The sequence below is a fragment of the Malaclemys terrapin genome, chromosome 1 (assembly GCF_027887155.1).
Source record: "Malaclemys terrapin pileata isolate rMalTer1 chromosome 1, rMalTer1.hap1, whole genome shotgun sequence".
Lineage (NCBI taxonomy): Eukaryota > Metazoa > Chordata > Testudines > Emydidae > Malaclemys > Malaclemys terrapin.
This window is the reverse complement of record NC_071505.1, coordinates 124664233-124690675: the sequence shown is the minus strand read 5'-3', so window position 1 is coordinate 124690675 and position 26443 is coordinate 124664233. Positions and strand designations below refer to the sequence as shown.

General features: G+C 45.6%; 2 protein-coding genes across 7 annotated transcripts in view; one reads left to right on the top strand and one right to left on the bottom strand.

Moving 5' to 3' along the window:
- The window catches only part of PRR5 (proline rich 5), a 145456-nt gene that overhangs the window by 105085 nt on the left and 13928 nt on the right, over window positions 1-26443 (bottom strand). For 5 of the 6 annotated variants that reach the window (XM_054038085.1, XM_054038059.1, XM_054038043.1 and 2 more), the window contains one exon: window positions 3166-3298. The gene's annotated coding sequence lies outside the window, so the exon portion shown is untranslated. Of the gene's footprint in view, window positions 1-3165; window positions 3299-6220; window positions 6236-26443 lie in introns of those variants that run through there. The other variant, XM_054038067.1, reaches the window with a different exon arrangement.
- Window positions 16872-18562, top strand: LOC128842249 (alpha-protein kinase 1-like). Its single transcript, XM_054038097.1, has 2 exons — window positions 16872-17029; window positions 18024-18562. The coding sequence occupies exon 2, from the start codon at window positions 18116-18118 to the stop codon at window positions 18497-18499; it is 384 nt and encodes a 127-aa protein (XP_053894072.1). The 5' UTR covers window positions 16872-17029; window positions 18024-18115; the 3' UTR covers window positions 18500-18562.

The following is a 26443-nucleotide window of genomic DNA, read 5'->3' as shown; positions in this document are numbered from 1 at the left end:
GTCCTTCCTCCTGACTTTGTGAATGGAAGAAACATGGTGCAGTCCTGTTTCTAATTAGGCCCCTATCCTGCAAAGACTTGTGCATCTGCCTGACCTTAAGCACGTGGTAGTCCCATTGCTTAAAGCTGAGCACACGCATAGGTCTTTGTAAGGGTCAGGACCTTAGAATGTAAGCTAATGGGAACAGAGATCAGGTTCATATTAGGGAGGCCACTCACGCATCCCCAGAATATCGGACATTTTAGTACTTCCAGGAATGGCATGGGTCCACACCCGACAACGTGACCCACCAGCGTGACCTTGCATGCATGCTAGTAGGGGCGGGGCAGCACGCTTTATAAAAGGGCGTTCCCCTATTTGATACCATTCAAAACTATGTCCAGTTTTGTTTCACTACTGAATGGAGGACAAACCTTAGAAAAGCAGGGCTGCTGGGCTTAAAACTGAACGAATGGCCTGCCTGATTCAGATATGTACTCTGTACAATGCCTAGCACCACAGGATCCTGATCTTGATTGGGACTTTGAGGCCTTCCAATACTACAAGTTAATAATAATAAATACAATTATGAAAATATGGGCAGGGATAGGAAATAAGATCTTATTATAATGCTGCACTTCCTACCACAAGAATCACTTAATGTCTGGGCCTATTATTGTATTGCCAGCAAGTGAGGAATTATAGGCTTTGCACTGAAGAAAACAACTGATTGTAAACTCCTGGATTCACAGGACATAGTCTGTCTTTTCATCAACTATTCGTACATCTACTAGACAAACACATCGGCAGGGTGCTCGTAATTTACTTAACACAAACTGTCAAATATTGTCCCGCTTTAACAAGGCTCCCTTTTGATAGTCCATCACTGTAATGTTTTTGTGAACCATGATAAATTAACTGGTTTCACGCATGCTACGGTAGAGACAGATGGCATTTATATGCCAGTTTGTTTACTGCGAGATTCACAGTTAATCATGAAAGAACAATTTTAAATGCAAAAAGTTTCAAACAAAATAATGCAAAGACGGTCTGTTCATAGTGGAGATCACTGCTAGGTAGTGGATAAGTACTAGACTAGGTCCATATTTAGTCCACCCAGTAATGACTGAGTTATTGTGGCACCAATATATGCCATTACTGTTGCTTTTATTTAAACTTTACAGTGAATATTAGCTTTGGAGAAAGTTGAAAGACTAGCAGACGTGGAAATGGTTTCCCACAGAACCGGATCAGCATGGACAGCAGAAGTACAACTTGCCCCATAAAGGCTTGTCAATACTGTCCCGCCTCAAGTCTTGTCTGGAGGAATCACCTCTAAGGGTGAGAGGGTCCATGCACATTCTGTCCTTGACCTGAGACTACCAATAAACACCAGCTGTGACATGGGCTGCTATGATCTGTCTGCTACTCACAGTGCCAATTCATTTCACATGGGGCCACTGGGCTGGCAGTAGCCTTGAAATCCTCACATGAGAGGTGCAATAGAAGTGCAAAGTATTACTATTACTCTGAGAAGTCTGAGTTAGATTCTCAGGTCTGAGGGGCTAACTTCTGGCTTTAAGCCACATCCCTGTATTGGGCATGGGGAAAATCCTCCTCAGCTGGCAAGCTCTGTCTGCTGGTATCAGGGACTGGAGGCATCACTCTGCCTTTACCCAGCAAGGCCAGAACTGCTATTGGCACTAACCAAAAGCAGTCCTTCAGTCAGGAGCATGCAAGGACAATAACTTATAGCACAGGGTGTACAAGAAGGGAAGGTTTTTTGAATGCTCCCACTGCACAAGGGCCAGACACAATGTGGACCTTCATTTTTTCCTGAGTGCAGGGACTGTGATTGCACCTAGTTCTCATGGGGAATGCACAAGGGGTTGAGGAGGCTCCTACTTGGAACACCCACAGTCACAATCCGCCCTAAATTATTTAATTGAACATAACAATACAAGACTCAATTTGCCATCCTGATGTTGAGAAGCACTTATACTTATGAGCAGTCCCCAGTGAGACATTGTCACATTATATATATGGAAATCTAATCCTCACCATTGGAATTAACTAACATGGAGAATGAATACAATCTGGGTGAGAAATGTCACCAGGAATGCCCCAGCATTTATTGCCTGGTATAAATTCAGAATAAAGCAGCATATATGGGGTTGTGTATTACAAGAAAATGTTTAAATATTTTTACAGTGAGAACCTTCAGGGAAGTTTACCACATTATTTTTAAAAAATGAAGCCACTGCAAAATTTAGATTCTATAATTTGCTGATGAAGTTCAGTCAAATCAGTGGGATAAACTTTCTTTAAGGTCTTCTTAGGGATGAGAAAGCCGCAGACAGTTTGGGAAGAAAAGTCATTTGAAAGTGGTTAGTGGAAATCTTTTGTCTGAGCAATATTTAATTGCCTAGAAAAATCAGGGTAACTACATGTGGGATCATAGTTAAAAGAAATAAACTGAAAAGGATTGGTAAGGAACCACAGCATATTTCTCTCTGTCACACATACATGCGCTCTCTCTTGCTCTCTCCCCTCCCTTTCTTTCTCCCCCCTCCCCCAATGATTGGTGTTTTCTGAAAATTATTTCAAGAAATCCATAAAATACCCTACCCCCTGAAAACCCTAATCCCAAATGTTAATCCCTTAGACTCCATTTTAGCAATGCACATGAATGAACCATGTATTGGTAAACAATGTCTGAAATCTTTAATCCAACTCAAGATTGGCTTTATGGTCTACCGGACCTCCCTCTCCAGCTCAATGTTACAGGGCTTCGCAGCCCATGAGCTGAATTTATGCAGAGCCCCTCCCTCTAAAGTGCAAGGCCTCAACCAATCACTTACGTTGCTTTTTCAGAGAGTTAGCTCTAATTCAGCTGCAAATGGATTCACAATTGGGAGGTTACTGGTGCAATTTTTAATTGCTTGAAGGCCAGAAAGATACATATTGACATGAGCTGTCTTCCAACATAACAAGATACTGCCATGTTATGCACTGATTCTTCAATGGCAGATAATACAATGTGGAGTTGCTGTGGGAGACTGTGCAATATAGAAGTTAACCAGAGTCAGCTCTTCAATTCATCAAAGTCGAGCCCTCTACAGGGATGTTTGAGAAGTGGAAACATTTTAACAGTGAACAATTGGTGTTGCAATGACAGTAGCTTACCTGCTAAAGGGTGTAGAACACAGGACTGACTAGCAGATGTCGAGCACCTCTGCAATTCCCAAGTGTCACAGAAAAATTCCAACAGTCAAGAAAATTTGGTGGAAAAGATTAGCAACTTGCCAAAAAGGCAGCTCTGCAAAAGAAGATGAAAAAGAATGTATTGCACATGTTCTAAGATGCGAATTATATCTCAACAATATGAATAAAGTCTCATATCCATTATGCAGAGTGGAGTATAGCTGGAAGTTGAAGATAGACAAATTCAGAATAGAAATAAGGCATAAATGTTTAATAGTGAGGGTAATTAACCATTGGAGCAGTTTACCAAGGGTCGTGGTGGATTCGCCATCACTGACAATTTTTAAATCAAGATTGGATGTTTTTCTAAAAAATATACTCTAGGAATTATTTTGGAGAAGTTCTATGGCCTGTGTTATACAAGAGGTCAGACGAGATAATCACATTGGTGTTTTTCTGCCCTTGGAATCGGTATGTGTCACAACGCTCTAACACTTCATCACTAAGCTTGGAAGGTTTAAAGTTTTATCAATAAATGTCAGTCAATATCAATTTCAGCATACACACACAAACCAACAAACATATATTTCCATCAATAAGCAAAGTTCACAGATAGAAAAAGTACAAAAAATGTTGTTTGAGAACTTGAGTCAAAATCCAGTGATTTTAGCCTTGTTACAAGTGGACTAGCGAATAAATAGTACAAACCAATATGATTTGTTGATTTAAGGATATTTACTTTATATATTTTGACATGTGACGTTGACAATTTGTGTTTAAACAGCCTATAAAGCTTTCAGTTTTTAATCTCAACATTTACTGTCATTAAGCAAATGTCTGATCCCCCACCCGATTTCCAGCAACCACGAACATTTAATAATAATAATAAAATTAAAATAAAAAAAAAAATGCCTAAACCCCCAAAATTGTCCTACTTTGAAAATGCATTGATACAAGTCTAAAAAGTGGTTAAAAATAAACCCCAAAATACATCAAAATTATAAACTAATAAATATCAAATTCTGCCAAGCCTAATTAACACTGATACAAATGGACGTTTCTCTGTTTGCCTTTCCCTTTCTTGCTTTGTCTTCTTTACTGGAGATTGGCTCATTAACACCAATGCTAATAGCTACACCCACTGGTAAAAACGAGGCCAGTTTCCATTAACACACACATTGGAAATAACATATGTTCCAAAAACAAAGAGGTGGCAAAGACTGAACTGTATGAGATCACAGGCCCAAACCAAAAATCCAAAACAGACAGATCTTTGAGGTGGGTCTGACTGTTGAGAAGGTATAAATGTATTTTAAAAAGCTGTTTGAAATTCTGTTATCAGCAATGGCAGACCCAGCATTCTGAGCCCTGCCTCTCTTGCGTAGGTCTTCCACTCCCCTTTGAGATTGCTATTAACAAAATCCACAGTCCCAGTCTGGATTTCCCTTCCTCTGTTTTATCTATAAAAACGGAAGCCTATCGCCTTTTATTATGCTACTTGAGACTCTGGCATGAAAGATTTACATTCTTTTAATGTCCTCCCTTTTTGCCTGTCATTGGCAGCTGCATATTAATATTTTTTTATTTCTGAGCCTGATTCTCCATTGCCTTGAACTCTGTGTAGTCATTTACACCAGTGCAAAGTGGGTGTCAAATGCTACTAAGTCAGAATGATAGTATTTTATACTCAGGGTAAAGTGAATGCAAAAGTAATTGTAAAATACTATCAACTGTCATTTAGTAACATTTGTCAATGACTACACAAGATGCATGGCAATGGAAAAATCAGGCCCATAACATTTATATATTTAACAACAACGAGTATAATTTATTCTACAAACTTAGTTCCTTCTTAAGCAACCACTGGAGGATTGGTTTGCATTTTTGTTTTATATTAAAGTAGAATTAGGGTGACCAGACGTCCCGATTTTATCGGGACTGTCCCGATATTTCCTTGTTTGTCCCGCGTCCCGACCGACATGCGGTTGGGACACTGGACAAACAAGGAAATGCCCCGGAGCCTAGAGCCAGGAAGTGCTCGCACCCCTCCCCGCCCCGACTCCACCCCCTCCTCCCCCGATTGGCTCCCTCCCCGAATCCCCGCCTCTTCCCCGGGCTCACCATTCCTCCCCCCTCCACAAGCGCTGGAGGGAGGCCCGGGAGACGCAGGGGAAGCGCGGGGCTGGGGTGAGTAACAGTCCGGCCTGGCCCCGAGCAGGCAGGACTCAGTTGGGTGGTAGGGAGAGGAGGGGGGCGACCCGCGGGGCCAGGCGGTGGCTGTTCTCCCCCCTGGGCAGTGGGACTCGGGAGCAGCCGCTGCTGCAGCTCCCACTGCCGCGGGGGAGGAAGTGGCCATGGCGCTCCGCGGCTGCGGCGCCCCCGAACCCCCCGAGCCGGGGCCTGCTGCGGGGACCCAGCAGCGCGTACGCTGGGCCCAGCCCCTGGCCAGCGTCTGGGCTGCTGCCCAGCTGGTGCTATCCCGCGGCGGCCCCGGGGTGGAGGCATCGGCCGCCCAGCCCCGTTCGTTCCCCTGCAGGACGGGGGGGCTGGGGCCTGCTGCCCCCACTCCGGGGCCGCCGCGGGATAGCACCAGCTGGGCAGCAGCCCAGACGCGACTGGCCAGGGGCTGGGCCCAGCGTACGCGCTGCTGGGTTCCCGCAGCAGGCCCCGGCTCAGGGGGTTTGGGGGCGCCAGAGCCGCAGCCGCGGAGCGCCATGGCCGCTTCCTCCCCCCGCGGCAGTGGGAGCTGCAGCAGCGGCTGCTCCCGAGTCCCGCTGGCCGGGGGTGAGAACAGCCGCCGCCTGGCCCCGCGGGCCGCCCCCCTCCTCGCCCTACCACCCAACTGAGTCCTGCCTGCAAGGGACCAGGCCGGACTCTTACTCACCCCGGCCCCGCGCTTCCCCTGCGTCTCCCGGGCCTCCCTCCAGCGCTTGCGGAGGAAGGGTTTTTTTTTTTTTTGCAAGTCAGCACTGAGTTTAATTGAAAGTGCTGCACACACTATGCCTATTGCCTACTAGTAGTCAGAGCAATCACATACTTTCTAATTTCTGCCATCTGCTGTTAGTGTATGTGATGTTCAATCCAACGAGGAGTGACCAGCACACAAGCGCTTCCATTTCAGTGGCTGTGGTATAAAAGCAAGCAAGCAAAAGAATAAACAAATGGACATGGTAATTGAAATTAAACTACAATAAACCTAACAGTCTGGAGTAGCCAAGGTCTGCTGCATAAATGTCTGCACCAGCAACACCACACACCTGTTTCTACTGGAGATCTTACTGTCAGTGAATCCCCACTGAGAGAAGTGGTATTATGAATTACATTAAGGTCTGGTCTACACCAGAAGGTTTTGCCGGCATAGCTATAGATTAGCAGTATGGAAAAGTCACATAGGTATGCCAGCAAAAGCCCTAGTGTAGATGTAGCTGTATCAACAATCAAGTCCTTTTGCTGGCATAGTTTATTTTGTTTGGGGAACTGGTGCAAGCTATATTGCAAAAGAACTTTCACTAGTATAGGCTATGCCTCCATTAATAGGGTTTTTCTATTAACAACTAGCCCTATCAGCAAACCTGTTCTAGTGTAGACAAGGCCATACACTTAAAGTGTGGGGGAAGGCTGGAATGCAAGCACGGAGCATACTAGATGTGCTCTCCACTTTGGTCCATTGAGTCGCACAAACAGAGATTCTACTTTGTAGAGGCGTCTGCATATTCCCACTTGTGGGGTGTGCCTCCTGTTGCTGCTGACCTTCAAAAGCCTTCTAATAAACTACAGGGGGTCCTGGGTATACGTCGAGGTTGCATTCTTGAAAAGGGTGATGATACCGAAACGACGGATACCCAGGAATTTTCCCCCATAAGAAATAATGGAATAAGGGAGGGGATGAGTTCACAACGTCTCCACACTCGTCTATGACGATGCTCTTTTCACCTAAACAGTGTACGTTTTTACAATGACAAGTAATACAGTACACATTTTACACATTAAACATTGAATAAAGTAATGTATAACCCTACTAACACAGAACATTTGAATACAGTAATATAAAACAGTGCCAATTACACTTAACTTAAGTGGGGTGGCAGCTGGATTTTCTTGGGCTGGCTTTTCCATGGCTGGCTTTTCGATTGCAGAAGTCCCAAGAAAGGATTTTATCAATGTGGAAGCAGAGAAAGAACTGACAGGAAGGGGATGCAATGCATGACAGTTCGTTAGCAAGAGTCAGGCTAACTGTAACCCTAATAACGCGAGATTTGTAAAAGCGAGAATTGTGTGAGGCAAGTGGGAAAGAACTGTAAGAAGTTGTTGCGACCTTGTGTAGATAATGTGTAGAAAATATTGTATGTAGACTAGAGTCAAAACAAGTAAAAAAAATAAAATATCAAAATGGCCTATGTATAAACAAAATGCAGCTGTTGCTTATTATTGTCTGTAATAAAAAGTATAAAAGTTTGCTAAAATTGTTTACCTGTAAAGAGACCTGTTTAGCTCTCTCCCTCTACGCAATTGTTAGAAAAAATAAAGTATCTAACTTGCTGTACCCAAACAAAAAGTGAGAACTCTGTTATTCTCCGACATCAACGTCTGCTCTCCTGCATGAATCTCTGAATGATAGATCTCTCTGTAGCAAGCCACTGCATCACTGAGAGCCCTGGAGACTTTGGCAGACCGCTCACGAAAAGGATCACCAGTCCATATGATTTCCATCGTATCATCCAGCAATCCAAAGAAATGGGAGAGATTCTTTGTCGTCAGACTCCTGGCTTCCTGCCCTTCGTTGTCGTCATCATCATCCTTACTTTCTTCGGATATCCGTTGTTGGTCCAGCTCAATCAGTTCCTCATTTGTCAGTTGCTCAACGTGAGACTCCAACAACTCCTCTACATCCTCCTCCTCCACCTCCTCGAAGCAGACATCCTTCATCAACTTGATGATTTCTTGCTGGAGTACAGGAACGGCATCAAATCCCATGAAGCTGTGGACAGCATCTGGCCATGCACGGCACCAAACACCATTCATACACTGCGAAGTGACCTCCTCCCACAACGCATCAATGTTTTCCACGCTGTTCAAGATGTAGGACTTCCAAAGCTCCTTTACACTGGACTTTCCTTCACCTGCTGTCTCCTTAATCAGCGTGGAGAATGTCCTCCGTAGATAGTAAACCTTGAATGTGGCCATTACACCCTGGTCCATAGGCTCAGCAACGATGTGGTGTTGGGTGATAAAAAATAGGACCTTGACATTCAGGCAGAGGGCTTCATAGTCCAGTTCATGGGCACTTGCATTACTCAAAGAAGGAGAATCTTAAAGGCCAACTTTTCCTTTTGACAGTAAGCTTTAAATTCAGGAACAGCATAGTCTACAAAACACTCACGGAAAATAATGCGTCATCCAGGCTTTCTGTTCGACTTCCAAATTACGGGGAGACGAGCCTTGACATAGCCCTCATTGCTCTTGGGTTTTCACTGTGGTAGACAAGCAAGTGCTTCAACTTGTAATTGCCTTCTGCATTTCCCCCAAGCAGAAGAGTTATGTGGTCTTTTGAGGCTTTGAATCCAGGAGCAGTCTTCTCATCATGAGAAATGTAAGTCCTCGTTGGCATCTTCTTCCAGTAAAGGCCTGTCTCGTCAACATTAAAAACTTGTTTTGGAGAGTAGCCATCTTCTGAAACATTTCAGCCCTTCTTCATCTGCACTAGCCGCTTCCCCTGTGAATTTTACATTATGTAGATTGGCACGCTTCTGAAATCTGTGGAATCACCCACGACTAGCACTGAAGGTCTCCTTTTCCGCTGTTGAGCTCTCTCTTTCTCTCTCTCTCTCTCTTTTAAATCATTATGCAGGCTTTTGGCCTTCTCCTGAATCAAGCTTAAACTCAGAGGCATTTTCTTTCGATGGAGGTCATCAATCCAATCAGCCAGCAAATGTTCCATCTTCTCCATTGTACTGCTTCTCTGTTTCATTATCTTCATTGATGACAATTTCATAGCACTTCTAGTGCTTTCACAAATTCGATCAGCACTCTTAAAAATTGTGTACCGTCATAGCAGGCAAACTGAGAATATGAGCAATGTCAGCTGCATGCTCACCTCTTTCAATATGCTTTACGGGGGTCCCTGGTATACGTCTCCCCCTTATCCATTGTGTCGCATATCCGTCGCTCATCAATAGGGGAACATGTTCCAATTCATGTTGGTCCCAATCCGCAGATCTGTCGTTTGCCATGCACACGATGGATATACAGATAGGGACTGATGTGAATTGGAACACTTTCCCCTATTGATGAGCGATGGATATATAACAGACATGCGTAGCCATGGGTGGGCCGCAGCCCACCCACTTAACATCCAGGCCCACCCCTGCCAAATCCCGGCTCTGCGCCCGCCCCAGCACTTACCCCACACCACCCGCCCAGCGTTCCAGCCAGTGAGCAGGGTCAGGGTGCGGGGGCTTGCCCAGCTCTGGCGCTAAGCGGGGTCAGGGGCTTGCCCCGCTCCACTTGCCCAGCCCTCCTTCCAAACCCCCATGCCCCCGACTCCCCAGCAGGAGTGCCAAGCGGGCGTGTGCGCCCCAATCCCGCTCCTCAGCAGGAGCACTGGGTGGGCAGAGCAGGGCAAGCCCTGAGCATGGAGGAGGAGTGGGTGGGGATGCGGGGGCACACATTTTTCTGGCCCCCCCCCCATTTTTCCAGGAGCCCTTGGCCAGAGCGTCTATCACCCCCCTCTCTCCTGCAAGGCCGGCTGGAGGGGGGGGGAAGGCAACCAGATCGCTCCTACCCCATTGCCCCCCCCCGCATCATTGCCTACCCACCCAAGTGTCCCCTCCTGCCTTTGCCACTGCTGTATCAGCGGTTCCCCGGTATATATTGTTTCAGTATCTGTCGCCCTTTTCAAGAACACAACCCCGACATATACTGGGAACACGCTTTTAACCACAATATTCGCTCTTTTCTTTTTAATAAATCTTAGTTTAGTTAATAAGAATTGGTGCTAATCGTATATTTGCGTAAGATCTGAAATATTCACTAGGAACACGCTGTATAACATCTAATTTCACTACTGATGTTACACTTTTACGTTGCCTCTTAGGCACAGACCCACTCTTAACACTTTGAATGCGTTTTCCACTCATGATGGGTAGTACTGTACTGTACAGTACTGTCCTCATGGCCGCCTCACCTCTTCCCCCACTTCCACCCCGCCCCTTCCCGCCCAGTTCCGCCTGCTCCTCCCCCTCCCCCCTGCGCCTCCTAAACGTCACTGAACAGCTGATTGTGGCGGACAGGAGGCACTGGGAGGACCATAGAAAAACGACGCAAAAGGTGAAGCAAGTAAGACGGATATGCGGATCGGGACCGATGTGAATTGGAACACATTCCCCTATTGATGTGCAACAGATATGCGAAACAACAGATAAGGGGGAGACCTATACCAGGGAATAAAGTTCTTAGGTCAGTTTCATAGTAGAGATGGTGAGCTGCTGAGTTGCAAAAAGTTCTTTCAGAATCAGTTCCATAGGTTATAATCCAAATAGGTAGTTCATGTACAGAGTTTGTTCAAATCCTTCCAGAAGAATTTGCAGGGACAGTCCAGGATACCTGGAGACCTCAGTCTTATGACTCAAAACCTCCCCTGACAAGGTTCAAGCAGACTTGAGATGACAGGATTGGGGCCTTAGAGTTCTTTTATAGTTCTTTGGCAGGCTATTGAAAGCCTGTTGACAGCAGATATTCCTTGGGTGAAGAACTGTGGCTTTGAAGTAAAACCTCCTATTTCCTATATATACACACATGTAATTAGTTGCATTCATCCGCATAAAGTAATTATCCATTACACAGTTCATAGACAGTTTACTACAAACTTTAAAGAGAAATATAGACAATGATATTATTACTCCCAAATTTCATCTACAATCTAAATAGTCCCTTGTGATCTCTGAATCAATAGAACACAGTAACAGACAGGAACAGCACTTTACCATCTACAAGCTAAAAAAAAAAAAAAATCACATTGTTAACATCTAACAAGCATATAGGCAAACGCAGACAAATATAATTAGTACTTACCATTAATTCTCTAACAATACAGGTCTGCATTTCAAAGCTCTATTTATCTAACACGGCTTTGTCCGGGCCATTCCTTAATAATAGCTGATTACCACTTATATACTTTTCTAATATGTCTTTAGAGGTTGAATTTGGGTCTTTTAGCCTGCTAGTTGCTTAACCCTTTCTGGTTCAGTGTCACACACTGTCACGCATGACAAAAAAGACCAGGTTAAGTTTCCAACTATGTATGGGACAGCAGCATAGAACCTCTTGACTGCATAAATAAACCTTAGAAATACGAGGATAAACTGCCAGGATTTGTTTCCCCATAAAGATTTTTAAAGTATCTAATGCTGCCACCTGAATCCATAAGTGGCTGACATTCAAGCCTTTGTGAAACCAGATAAAAGAAAATAAAGGAAATCGTTGATCAAAATTTTGGTCAGGAGGATACCCACCGGGGCACACCTGCCTACAAATGTAGAACAAAACAGGGTGTTAATAGAAGAATATCATCTGGAGTTCATATTTACCAGATCTCTGGAGTGGCCAAAGTCAGGCTGAAATGAACAAGGAATTTAGGTTTGTTTGCCTGACATAGGTCAGGAGAGCCTTGGCCCCATGAATTTTCAAGAATTGCCTCCATGATGACAACCATGGGCAGAACTTTGCAACAGTTCCAGAACTGGTGGACTGAATACAGTAGTAGAGGAAGAATTATTTATGATTTATTTGGAAAATAAAGAGGAACTATTAATTCAACACTGACAGTTGGATAGATCCAGTAGCACTGCTCTGTGCTGCCATGCAAAAGCCATAGGTCCAGTCCAACCCTGTCCTCATGCTCCCTCTCCCACCAAGGAATAAAAGCACTGCAGAGCTAGCCTTGAGGGATTGTAGTGTGTTGTGTCATTCGGTAATCACCTGGCTGGACAATTGAATAACGGCACTTATGGGGTTCTAAACAGCATTAGACTAAGCAACAACAGCTGAGGTGCAACACATTTCCTGGGGATTAATGACTGCATGGAAGGAGTAAATGGCCCTTGGAGCAGCAGGGGGCCATTTACTCCATGCCAGTCATCAATCCCTGACAAATGCACTGTGCTAAACTCATTACTGGTATTACAAAATACAAATCAAAATTAGCAAAGGTCTGGATTTTTAATGGGTGCATAGGGACTTTTCCTTTGACTTCAGTGGATGCTGGATCAGGCCTTAGACCAATATAAAAACGAGACCTCTCAGAGGAGTCTAGGGGCCTACCCCCTTCCAGTGGACAGGAGGCAAAAGGAGGATTGCATAGGTCTTTTCATCATGCCCCAAGGGCTGTGGTGTACGCCCCCTCCATCTACCATATCACAGTATTGCCAACCCCAAGAATTCAGAATTCACAAGTCAGATCTCAAAAATCATGAAATTGGGTTAAAAATAATAAAGTTGGGGTTTATTTTCCCTCTAGAATCTGAGATCTTAGGGTTCACATTTTCTAGCTATTCTCCGCAGCCATAAAGGCTAGAAACATACTCTTTAAAAATGAAAGCTAAGATTCTCTTATAGTCACATGATTCCAGAAGATGGGGCTATCAGAAAAAACACAAAATATCACATTATTCATGATAAAATTGTGAGTTGGCAATGCTGGCTACTAGATTTAGGCCCTAATCTAGCACAGCACTAAAGCAGGTGCTTAACTTTAAGCATGTGAGCAGTCCCACCGTGTCTTGTACAGATCGTAGTCCTTTGACTAGTTGGTTCAATATAATTTTTCAAAACCAACCACTGTAGATTTAAAGGTAAAGGACTTGATTCCGGAAGCTTGTATGTGCTGAAACCTTATTTGGCTTCCAGGCTTAAGGGAAACAAATCACAGAGGAAACTTTAATGTTTTAGAACACTTAGGAGGTTCTGTTCTAAACTCCACTTTATTTTGACAGGATTGTTTGCTAATATTAACGTGCACTGGTTTATGCTTACCGTGCTGTTCATTTGACTGCCTCAGCTGGTCTGAGAGACATCAGCCTGTCACTAACAGAGCAGCTGCATAGTTTCATGTGGCCAGATGGTGAGGTACAGCTAGACTTTTTCTTTCTTTCTGTCTTTGTGGGGGCTTTTTTGTAATACTTAGGCCTTGACATGTACTGAGAGCAAATTAAATTCTCCTTATAATTACTTCCTGAATCTGTGTATTAGCAATCAGTCCTCAGACAGACAGATGGCTACTGCTGCTGCACAGCTGTTCTGGGGGTGGCAAGCATGACAGATGAGCGACAGGCAGGTGCGATGGTGCTTTGGATTGCCAACTAAAACTGAAAACAAAAACAAAAAACCCCACAAACCAACCAAGCAACTGAAATTAATAGTATCTAGAAGTTGTTACCAACTGATGACCGTTGAGTGGCCCATGAAAAACAAGTTTGGTGGTCTCAGTCCAGTTCCTAGTTGACAAGCATCCACTTCAGCATACATCGCTATTATGACTGGCACAAGTGGGCACCATTACTGGCAGTCCCAGTAGAGATGCTAATAAATCAATGGGCATGGAAACTGAACTAACCTCTTACCCCTAGAGATAATTATCTCAAACCCAGGGATGAGTAAGGTATGGGGTAGCTGTGGGGTAGCCTGCAATGTTACTCCGTACGCTGTATTTATTCTGTGACTAAATCGAGGACTTTAAGCTGCATGACTGTGGAAATCACAACCTTCATAAGCACAAAAATTCTTTTTAGATAGCGGGGCAGAGGGAGGACAGGGACATGAAAAAATAAGCAATGCCAAGGAAAGGCAGCACTGAAGGGAGTTTGTTCCAAGCACTCTAACATGGTGTCTCTTTTATAGCGTTCTATTTTCCCACAAGATCCTCCCCACGCTCACAACTGTAGGCATGACCACCTTCTATCCACAACTAAGAACAACCAAATGGGGCTACTTTCAAAGCTACTCAACCCAACTCTGCACTCAGCCACTCTGCTCAAATTCCCTCCCCCTTCCAGGGGCTGAATATGCTCCATATTCAGCACTTGTACCACCTGACAGACCGGAGAACAGAGACCTGAGGGAAATGAACTCATGTCTCTCACTGGTAACAGAGAGCTGTAACCCCCAGACCAGATACATTTCATTTACTTAGATAGTAAGCTCATCGGGGCACAGATCATCATTTTGTTTTGTGTTTGTATAACGCCTAGCATAATGAAGCCTTGACCCACAACAGGGATAACTAGGACAGACAGACGAGACAGACAGTCTAGATAGAATGTGCTTTAATTCTTGAAATGCCATGCCCTTTAAAGACAACCATGACTGCATCATTTTGCTCCAACCCATTATTGAGAGGGTAGAAACAGCATCAGCATCGGATGATGGTAGAGGTCAGCACTGAGGAGCCCTGGAACCCAGGGACAGCAAGATTCATAAAAGCTCCCTCAGGTATTGAGGCCTGGAAGATCTGGTCCATTAAGAACATTCAATACTTGAACAGTTAAAAAAAAAGTCTAAAAGTAATTAACTGCTGTAGACTTACCGGCTTGATTCCCAGCATGGCCCAAGTGTCACACCAATTTTTTAGATCATGATTTTGTCATACAAGGTATTTTTCACATCGTTTTTTTAAGATCGGTGGGCGGATAATTCTCCTCCCCCCCATGCTAATTTGCCACGGCTTTCCTGAGAGAGATGGATTATGATTCCATGATTTTTGTGTCTTTTTGTCTTCCTGTCTATCAAAGTTTCCAGTGATTTCTGATATTTTGATATTTTTGCATGCGAGTAGGTTGCTGAGTCAAGCAGCAAGTGAACAGTTAGGGCTTGATCCTGCAAGTGACAGTATATAGGCAGGCATCTATTTCCACACAGAGCTGCACTGACTTCAGAAGGTGCAGAATTGAGGCCTTAAACTCTGTTGAGAGTCTTAAGAGAACATGTGACAGGACTGCACAGGACCATATAACACAACAAGGGATCGATGACACTGAAGGCACAAAAACTAAGCAGACTAAACTCACAAAGGAAGCCCCAAGTGCTAGACCTCCAGACAGTTAGGTAAGGAGAAAAGAGGTGGAGGTGAGGCAAACTGTAAAGGTTTAACGGTATCCTGAAGGCAGAATTAACAAATTCCACTGCTTTCAGCAGTATACACTAAATAACTCCATTACTCAGGCCAATAGGAATATTCAGGGTTTGCCCATACAAGGAAGCTGTATAGTATAACTTAAGATGCAAATGATTTTTAATTGATTTAGATAAACCAATGCAAACCACTTCTGGGGCTCTTATTCCTGTCTACCTTAAATTTATTGGGAAGAGGTTTAAGCCAGGGGTTCTCAAACTTCATTGCATCGCAAGCCCCTTCTGACAACAAAAATTACTACATGACCCAAGAAGTGGGGGACTGAAATCTGAGCCTGCCTGAGCCCCATTGCCTGGAATGGGAGGCCAAAGCCAAAGCCCGAGCCTGAGCCCTGCCGCCCCGGGGGGGGGGGGGGGAGGGGACAGAGTTGAACCCCAAGGGCTTCAGCCCCAGGCAGGGAGCTTGTAACCTGAACTCCACTGCCCAGGCCCCAGCAAGTCTAAACCAGTCCTGGCAACCCCATGAGATCACAACCCACTTTGGGGTCCCAATCCACAGTTTGAGAATCGCAGGTTTAAGCTAAACCAAAATCACCCACTCAAATGAAAATAAGAATATCTACACAGCAGGTTTCCACCTGTTTGTCTAAATTAGTTTAACAACTGTGACAGATCCAGACCAGTGGGGTACAGGAGTCTGGTAGAGGGCAAATATACTGGTCACTGGATGAGTAATTTTCTGTTCCCTGAGGCCTGGTCGACACTAGGCGTTTATGTCGAAGTTAGCGCCGTTACATCGAATTAACCCTGCACCCGTCCACACCGCGAAGCTATTTAGTTTGACATAGAGGTCTCTTTAATTCGACTTCTGTACTCCTCCCCGACGAGGGGAGTAGCGCTAAATTCGACCTGGCCATGTCGAATTAGGCTAGGTGTGGATGGAAATCGACGCTAATAGCTCCGGGAGCTATCCCACAGTGCACCACTCTGTTGATGCTCTGGACAGCAGTCCGAGCTCGGATGCTCTGACCAGCCACACAGGAAAAGCCCCAGGAAAATTTGAATTTGAATTCCTTTTCCTGTCTGGGCAGTTTGAATCTCATTTCCTGTCTGGACATCGTGGCGAGCTCAGCAGCACTGGCAACGATGCAGAGCTCTCCAGCAGTGATGGCCGTGCAATCTCAGAATAGAAAGAGGGCCCCAGCATGGACTGATCGGGAAGTCTTGGATCTGATCGCTGTGTGGGGCGATGAGTCCGTGCTTTCCGAGCTGCGCTCCAAGAAACGGAATGCAAAGATCTACGAGAAGATCTCTAAAGACATGTCAGAGAGAGGATACAGCCGGGATGCAACGCAGTGCCGCGTGAAAATCAAGGAGCTGAGACAAGGCTACCAGAAGACCAAAGAGGCAAACGGACGCTCCGGATCCCATCCCCAGACATCCCGTTTCTACGAGGCACTGCATTCCATCCTAGGTGCGGCCGCCACCACTACCCCACCACTGACCGTGGACTCTGAGGATGGGATATTGTCCACGGCCGGTTCCTCGGACAGGTTAGCGGACGGGGAAGATGAGGAAGGAGATGAGGAGGATGAGGCAGTCGACAGCGCTTACAATGCTGATTTCCCCGACAGCCAGGATCTCTTCATCACCCTTACAGAGATCCCCTACCAACCGTCCCCAGCCGTTAACCCGGACACAGAATCTGGGGAAGGATCAGCCAGTAAGTGTTTAAAACATCTAAACATTTATTTTTAACAGAACAGGAATATTAAGAATAACAACAATGGGTTTCTCATGATTAGTTTGCCCTAGGCGCTTAACGTTTCAGTCCTGGGCAGTGCAACTATTGAAAAAAAATCTAGCAATGTCCGGTTTAGCATGATTGTTCTGCCCAAGCCGCTCTACTGTTTAGTCACTGCCAGTGCAGCTAGAGTAAAATGCGGTCTATATGTCCGGGGATAGAGCAGAAATATTCCTGGGACATCTCGAGGAAGCTCTCCTGGAGGTAATTGGAAAGCCGTTGCATCAGGTTCCTGGGGAGAGTGGCCTTATTGGGTCCTCCATAGTATGACACGTTGCCGCGCCATGAGACAATCAAGTACTCAGGGATCATTGCTCTGCACAGCAGGGCAGCATACGGCCCTGGTCTTTGGAGGCTTTCCCGAAGCATTCTTTCTTTCTCGCTGTCTGAGATCCTCATGAGGGTGATGTCGCTCATGGTGACCTGCTTTGAATTAGGTAGGGGAATGTTACTGTTGGGACTGCTTGCCTGTTCCTTTACAGAACTGTAACCGCTGGTTTGCGGCCACGCGGTGGAGGCGGGAGAGGGGCAGCCTACAGGGATCGTTCCCGGGGACAGCCGCGAGGGGGTGGGACAGGGGCAGAGTTCCTGCTTGCCGGATTGCTGGCAGCAGGGACTGACATTGCTTTCAATGTGAAATGAGGCCAGTGCTAATATTAAAGTTTTAAGCTGCCACAAGTCTACGGCTTACCATGTCTGCCTGCTACAGAAATTCCGGTGTCCTGCCCCGCTTCTCAAATCTGCTGTGCAAGACCCCAGGCACTGAATGCGAAGGCCGAGAATTCGACCTTGTGCTGAGTGCGCATGTGATAGGTGCTGTGCATGGTCTTGTTCACAGAGAAAGACTATGTTCTTTGTTCACAACTACATTTATCTTTCTGAGGAATTCACTCCCTTTTTCCCATTCCCACAGCCACATCTGCGACTGTCTCACAACCTAGCCTGGCATCACACTCCCAGAGGCTAGCGCAGATTAGGCGTAGGAAGAAGAGGACACGGGAGGACATGTTCTCGGAGCTTATGGCCTGCTCCCGAGCCCAGGCAGCACAGCAGACCCAGTGGCGGGAGAACTTGTCCCAAATGCACCAAGCAAACATGGATCGGGAGGAGAGGTGGCGGCAGGAAGACCAGCAGACGACTCAAACGCTGCTTGGACTACTGAGGGAGCAAATGGACACGCTCCAGCGCCTTGTGGATGTTCTGCAGGAACGGAGGCAGGAGGACAGAGCCCCGCTGCAGTCTATCTGTAACCGCCCTCCCCCGCCACCAAGTCCCATACCCCCCTCACCGAAAGTGCAAAGAAGGAGGGGCGGCAGAGTCCGTGCTAACTCTCACTCCACCCCTGCAGAGAGCTCTAGTAGTAGAAGGCTCTCATTCCCCAAAATTTGACAAGTTCTTTCCTTCCCGCCTCACACAAGCCCCCGTCCAAGTTTCACCTCCCAGTTCCATGTGTAGTTGATAATAAAAAAATACGTTTATGTTAACTACTGTTTCCATCATGTTCTTTTGGAGGAGGGGGGGAAGGGGGTTGGTAATTGGACAGGACAGTCACCTTTGGCAGGGTACATAGGCGGGGGCAGGTCCAGCAGCAGGGCACATACACAGTGCAGTCACTAGTTACCCTGGTCAGTCTGGGAGGTGGTTTTCATGTTCTGTGGTGGGGGGTGGGTTGCTCTGTGACTTTGTGGCGGGGGAGGGCAGTTACAGATCTTAAGCGGCGGTCCTTATCCTGGATCACAGAGCCACGCAGCAGGGGATCTGTAACCGTCCTCCCCCTGCCACAAAGTCACATCGCCCCCCCATACACACAGTCCCGATCAGGAGGGGTGACAGGCTCCGTTGAAACAACCAGTCCACCACAGCGGAGCCTGTCAATCCTGGAGTTTAGAAGCTTCATTTGCGTCAGTACACTACACCCGCTCCCCACCACAGTCTACGTCCCAGTTTTAAAACATTCCCGCGAAAACAGTAATAAAGAAAACGGTGTTCATTAACAAAGTAGAAGTGATTTTATTTCTAAACGTGTGTTGGATGGGGATGAAGGGGGTATGTAACTGGAGAGGATAGTCAACATTAACTGGGTAAAGAAACGGGGGCAGGTTCAGCTTCTCTGTACACAAACTTAAAAGTCACAGGTTACCCTGCTCAGTCAGGAACCTAGCTTTCAAAGCCTCCCGGATGCACAGCGCGTCCCACTGGTCTCTTCTAATCGCCCGGCTGTCTGGCTGGGCGTAATCAGAAGCCAGGCTATTTGCCTCAACCTCCCACCCCGCCATAAAGGTCTCCCCCTTGCTCTCACAGAGATTGTGGAGCACACAGCAAGCTGCTATAACAATGGGGATATTGGTTTCGCTGAGATCACAGCGAGTCAGTAAGCTTCTCCATCTCCCCTTGAGACGGCCAAAAGCACACTCCACCACCATTCTGCACTTGCTCAGCCGGTAGTTGAAGAGTTCTTTTTCAGTGTCCAGGGCGCCAGTATAGGGCTTCATGAGCCAGGGCATTAGCGGGTAGGCTGGGTCCCCGAGGATGACTATAGGCGTCTCCACATCCCCAACAGTTATTTTGTGGTCCGGGAAGTAAATACCTTGCTGCAGCCGTCTAAACAGACCAGAGTTCCTGAAAACACAAGCGTCATGAACCTTGCCCGGCCATCCGACGTAGATGTTGGTAAAACGTCCCCTGTGGTCCACCAGTGCTTGCAGCACCATGGAAAAGTAGCTCTTTCTGTTAATGTACTGGCTGGCCTGGTGGTCCGGTGCCAGGATAGGGATGTGAGTTCCATCTATGGCCCCACCGCAGTTTGGGAATCCCATCGCTGCGAAGCCATCTATGATCGCCTCCACGTTTCCCAGGGTCACTATCTTTGACAGCAGTACATCAACGATTGCCTTGGCTACTTGCATCACAACAACCCCCACGGTAGATTTGCCCACGCCAAAGTGGTTCGCGACTGACCGGTAGCTGTCTGGCGTTGCAAGCTTCCAGAGGGCTATGGCCACTCGCTTCTGGACAGTCAGGGCTGCTCGCATCCGGGTGTCCTTGCGCTTCAGGGCAGGGGACAACAACTCACAAAGTTCAAGGAAAGTTCCCTTCCGCATGCGAAAGTTTCGCAGCCACTGGGATTCATCCCAGACCTGCAGCACTATGCGGTCCCACCACTCAGTGCTTGTTTCCCGGGCCCAGAATCGCCATTCCACAGCATCAACATGACCCATTGCCACCGTGATGTCCTCGGCGCTGGGTCCCCTGCTTTCTGAGAGGTCTGTACTACTCTCAGACTTCAGGCCCTCACCGCGGTGCCGTAGCCTCCTCACCTGACTTATCTGCATCTGCCTCAGGGAAAGGTGGATGATAAGCTGCGAGGCGTTGAGAACGGCCACAACTGCAGCGATGGTCGCAGTGGGCTCCATGCTCGCAGTGCTGTGGCGTCCGCGCTGTCACTGACTAGAAAAGTGCGCGAACTGATTGCCCGCCGGCGCTTTCAGGGAGGGAGGGCGGGAGTGATGGATGGATGACGACAGTTACCCAAAAGCACCCTGGACACATTTTTTTTACCCAGAAGGCATTTGTGGCTCCACCCAGAATTCCAATGGGCAGCGGGGACTGCGGGAACTGTGGGATAGCTGCCCACAGTGCACCGCTTCCAATGTCGACGCTTTCCCCGTTACTGTGGGCTCACAAAGTCGAATTACTGTCCTTAGTGTGGACACACACGTTCGACTTTGCAATATCGATTCCAAAAATTCGATTTAAGTAAAATCGAACTACTCTCGTAGTGTAGACATACCCTGAGTGACCAGAGCAGGGGCTGCACTAGAGTAATCAGGAACCTGCTAGAACCAGTTAAGACAGGCAGGCTAATTAGGACACCTGGAGCCAATTAAGAAGAAGCTGCTAGAATCAATTAAGGCAGGCTAATCAGGGCACCTGGGTTTTAAAAGGAGCTCACTTCAGTTTGTGGAGTGAGTGTGAGGAGCTGGGAGCAAGAGGCACAAGGAGCTGAGAGGATGTACTGCTGGAGGACTGAGGAGCAGAAGCATTATCAGACACCAGGAGGAAGGTCCTGTGGTGAGAATAAGGAAGGTGTTTGGAGGAGGCCATGGGGAAGTAGCCCAGGGAGTTGTAGCTGTCATGTAGCTGTTACAGGAGGCACTATAGACAGCTGCAGTCCACAGGGCCCTGGGCTGGAACCTGGAGTAGAGGGTGGGCCCGGTCCCCCCCAAACCTCCCAATTGACCTGGACTGTGGGTTCTTCCTGAGGGGAAGGTCTCTGGGCTTTCCCCAACCCACATGGTGAATCTCTGAGGCAAGAAAATCTGCCAATAAGTGCAGGACCCACCAAGATAGAGGAGGATCTTTGTCACACAACTGATTTACATTAAAGTGGTGCAAGTTCTGATTCTGGAGGGACCTAACAATCTTTCAATTTTGCAATGGGAAATTTCAAAAAGAAATTAAACAAATTTTGTTTAATTTTGAATTGCATCTTTGTTTCATTTCTGTTTTTAAACACTGACTACACCAAAATTATTGAAATTGAATCAAAATGAACATTATTGATTGAATTGAAATGACAATGTTTGTTTTAACATTTCCACGAAAAAAATTTAAAAAATGAACAAATTTTTTGAATGAAAATGTTTCATTCAAAATCTTCACAGGGGGAAAAAAAAAGGAAAAGTTTATCAACCAGTTCTAATAGGTCAAAAAAGAAACATTGCCCAAGTCAGCTCCAACACCATTACAAACATTTTGTATATTTACCAAATTCACGGTCATAAGATTTTTTTAAATTGTAAATTTCATTATTTCAGATATTTAAATCTGAAATTTCAGTGTCGTAAGTGTAAGGGTCCTGGCCAAAAGGGCATTTGGGGCAGGGAGTCTCAAGGTTATTGTAGGAGGGTTGCTGTATTACCACCCTTACTTCTGCAGTGCTGCATTCAGAGCTGGGCAACTTGAGAGTGGCAGCTGATGGCCAGGAGCCCACTCTGAAGGCAGAGCCACCACCAGCAGCAGCGCATAAGTAAGGCATGGTATGGTATGGTATTGCCACCCTTACTTCTACGCTGCTGCTGGCGGGTCACTGCTTTCAGGGGTCAGCAGCTGGCCAGCGGCTGTCACTCTCCCATGAAACGCTGGTCTCCCCCGTGAAATCTCATGGTCCACGACACGTTTTTCATGGCCGTGAATTTGGTAGGGCCCTAGTGATATTCAAAACAGAGCCCAATACTAAAATGAATGGGGAAACGGTCAAAAATTAGATTACATTAAAAGTTGGACATGCTGCTCAGATCTTTAGAATTATTGAGGAATTCTTCTGGGGGGGAGGGGGGGCTTTGAAGAATAAGAAGATAGAGTCAGGTAAGCACGTAAGATATTTTGTAAGAGAAGGAATACAGTGAAACACTAACAAGTATATGAAATTAACTACAAAATTAACAAATCAAAGGTGGCACTCATCCTCAAGTTCTGATAATCAAAGAGATTAATTATATCCTCTGTTTTCTTTAACAAATCCATAGCAGAATATACAAAATTATTCTTTTCCAAGTAGCTGAAAAAGAGCTATGAAAATACTGCAAATAGTGAGCCAAATTCTGAGCTGGTATAAATGGGAGCAAGTCCACTGACTTTAAATTAGCCAACTATACACTCTCAGCATATTTTGCACTGAGTTTCTAGGAAAAATGCTTTTGTGAGCAAGAAGAACAAGAATGCAGTTCTGTACAGATGAAAGGAGTACATTAAATCCTGATGGCAGGAATTGGACAGAACTGCCATCCCAACAAAAGTGTATCCATATCTTTGGAATCACCTTCAATCATCAATGAAAGCTAAGGAAAAATTGAAGATCCAGTGAACAAGAAATCTATAAGCAATATAATATAGTATCCAGTGACAGAACACAACCTTGGGGATCTGGTCTTAAATACATATGAAATTGAAGTTCTGAGACTAAACTAAACGCTCTGAATAACAAATTAGTATGTGGGCATGCAGCGGGTTGGTCACCCCACTCCTGGCCCGGAAGGGTTAAAACAGCCCTGGAGAGGGCTGCAGAGGGGAAAAGAGGTTGATTGGGGAAGCAGCCACAGGTCAGGCCATGCCCCAATCAGGCCAGGCTGGCCTTATAAGAGAGCTGAGGGCCAGAGACAGACACTCACCCTAGTTTCTCAGAGAGAGCAGGACGTGGCTGCCTGGGAAGCTGAGGAGGGTACCTAGGGTGGAGCAGTGCTGGGGAGGGGCAGAAGGAGCTGGGGAGCTCCAGCCTAGCAAAGCCCCAGGCTGCAGGCCGAGTTAAGGGCCCACAAAGGGCACTGGGGCTGCAGAGGGGCAGCCCGAGATAGGCAGAGGCAGCTGGTCCAACCCCCCCTTGCTGATGATGAGTGGTTTACAGACTGCAGTCTGCCCCATGGAGCGGGGGCTAGATGATGACTGACTGTCGCCACTGAGGCAAGGTGGGGATAGAGGGTGGGGAGACCCAGAGTGAGGGGGTACTGCAGTGGACAGAACTCTTGGGGAAAAGGGCACTGGGGTCTGGGAAGGACACGGGGGGGCCAGTGGCAGGTGAGACATCAGCCGGCAGAGGGCATTCTGGGCTGGAAAAGAGCAAATTCCCTGGACAACCACCAGGAGGCGCTGCACCGGTGACTCATCGCCCCGCCACAGGGCAATATGGATAGAGAAAGGGAATTTAATGTGAAGGCTCCTAATGGAGCAGGTCAAATTTATCTTGGTGGATAACATCAAGCATTTGCTTGTATATCCAATGAGCAGTTTGCCTAGTAGTGGTGGTGTTAGTTTTATATCTATGACACATAACAGAGACAATCTGTGTTATATTGCTTACAAAAAGGGGACCGGGTCCAAGTTTTAACAATGCCAAAGTTATCCACATTGGACTATAAGTTATTCCACTTGTGTAAGGAAACGGAATTTGGTGAAACAGAAGTGAGATCATGGCCAGGTTTGGCAATGCTTATCTTCAATGAGTAAAACTCGAGACAGGAAAAGAACCAAAATCACACATATGCGACGGCACAGCTGAGTGTGAGATTATCTTCAAACAGTATTGTTAACCTTTACAAATGTTATCACTATATCAATGCTGAATTAGCACTCAGCAAGAGAACACTACTAATATCTTTCATAGCACTTTAAAGAACAACTCTGGAAAATGGCCAAATCTTAACATGCAAAGACAATTAGAAAAATAACCCTAAAACCTGTTAATAGACTGCATAATTATTTATCTGAGTAAGAATCAACTTACTCTTTACTCATATGTATTTAATTTCAATTATATTTCTTATTTGTGTTATGGTAGTGCCTAGGAGCTTCAGTCAAGGACCAGGACCCCATCAAAAACAAAAAGATGGCTATACCTACACTAAAACAAAAGCATCTCCTCATATGCTACAGGTATATAACTTAAAAATACAACAAAATTAACACCCAAATATAACTAAAGTATAGCAGTAAAGTTGTTGCAAACTAGACAACCCAAAAGCTCAAATTAACCCTTTCCCACCTTCCGATTTCCCCCATTTTCAAATGTTTGTGGGGGAAATGTCTTAATAGCATGCCTCAAAGGTCCTCAAGTCATCCGATTACAGTTATTTCAGAACAAGGTGGCAAAGAATTCTGAAGCTTTGAGACCCTCACATAAAATACCTAGCCACAAGGGTGCTGGAACTAAGAGTGCTGGGAGTGCAGCAGCACCGCCTGGCTTGAAGTGGTTTTTGTCATATACAGGGTTTATACTTTTGTTCAATGGCTTTCAGCACCTCCACTATAAAAATTGTTCCAATGTCAGTGCCTAGCCAACAGTCCCTTCTTGTATACAGCAGTAAGGTTTCCAAGGAGGACAGACCAGTGGTTAGGACACTAGTCTCCTACTTGGAAGACCTGGGTCCAAGTCTCTGCTCTGCCACAAGCTTCCTGTGTTGACTTTAGCAAGTCACTTAGCCACTCTGTCCCTCACTTCCCTATCAGTAAAATGAGAATAACAATGCTTCATCGGGGTGTTGTGAGGATAAATACATTAAAAATTGGGAGGCCTTCATATACTATGGAAATGGGAGCCATATTAGATATAGCTTGAGTTTCTGATTATGTTGGCATGAAAGAAGCAGTCTGTCAGGAAGCTAGGTCTTAAGACACTTGGGGCTTTATATGGTCAAAACTAAAACGTGAAATATCAACTGGAAACTCCCAATGAACATAACCAGATTAATACCTCCTATGTGTAAAACAAAGGGTTTTTGGAATAGAAATCATCATCCCTGGTATTATTATTTGTTACTGTTCAATTCCCCATGGAAACCAAATGCAGCATTTTCATCATTCACTCTTCATCATCCTTTGAAGGTGACTCACAAATGGCTGTAAAAAAAACAAGGTTTTTTTATATATTATAAGATGCAAAATCTGAAAGATGGGTTATTTATTTAACTAATTAAGCTATTGTTCTTTCTGCCCTTTTTTTATCTTAAAAATATCAGGAATGTCAGCTCTTCTCTTGGTTTTGCCGGAGAATCAATTGGATGAATTCTGGTAGCTCTCATGTCTTAAGTAACAGGCAGGGTTGTGAATCTTTAACAAAGATGCCTTCTCCAAAATGTTAATTAGTCTTTGAATTAAATAAATCGACAGATGCAAAATACTAGCAAGCCCCCCCCCAAAAAAATCAGTGGGGTTAAAACTGATGAGAGTTGCAGCAAAGACAAGGCCAGAATAATTTTTGGCACCATTTTGAGAAGATAAGCAACTCCACTGACATTAGTAGGGTTACATGGAGTACAAGGTGGCATAGAATTTGGCCAACAGTATGCAAAACAGAAAGCTTAGCTAAAACACTGTTTAAAAAGGCTGACAACTCAGGAGTCTTGCCTACACTGTAGCTCCCACTGGCTAACATTGTCATAGAGCAGGGGTAGGCAACCTATGGCACGCATGCCGAAGGCGGCACGTGAGCTGATTTTCAGTGGCACTCACGCTGCCTGGGTCCTGGCCACCGCTCCAGGGGGCTCTGTATTTTAATTTTAAATGAAGCTTCTTAAACATTTTAAAAATCTTATTTACTTTACATACAACAATAGTTTAGTTATATATTACAGACTTATAGAAAGAGACCTTCTAAAAATGTTAAAATGTATTACTGGCACGCGAAACCTTAAATTAGAGTGAATAAATGAAGACTCAGCACACCATTTCTGAAAGGTTGCTGACCCCTGTCATAGAGTCTTGCATCCTAGACTGGACCTGCATTTCACATGTAAAAAAACAAGCAGAAGAAAAGAAAACTAATTTTTTCAGGTCTTCGCT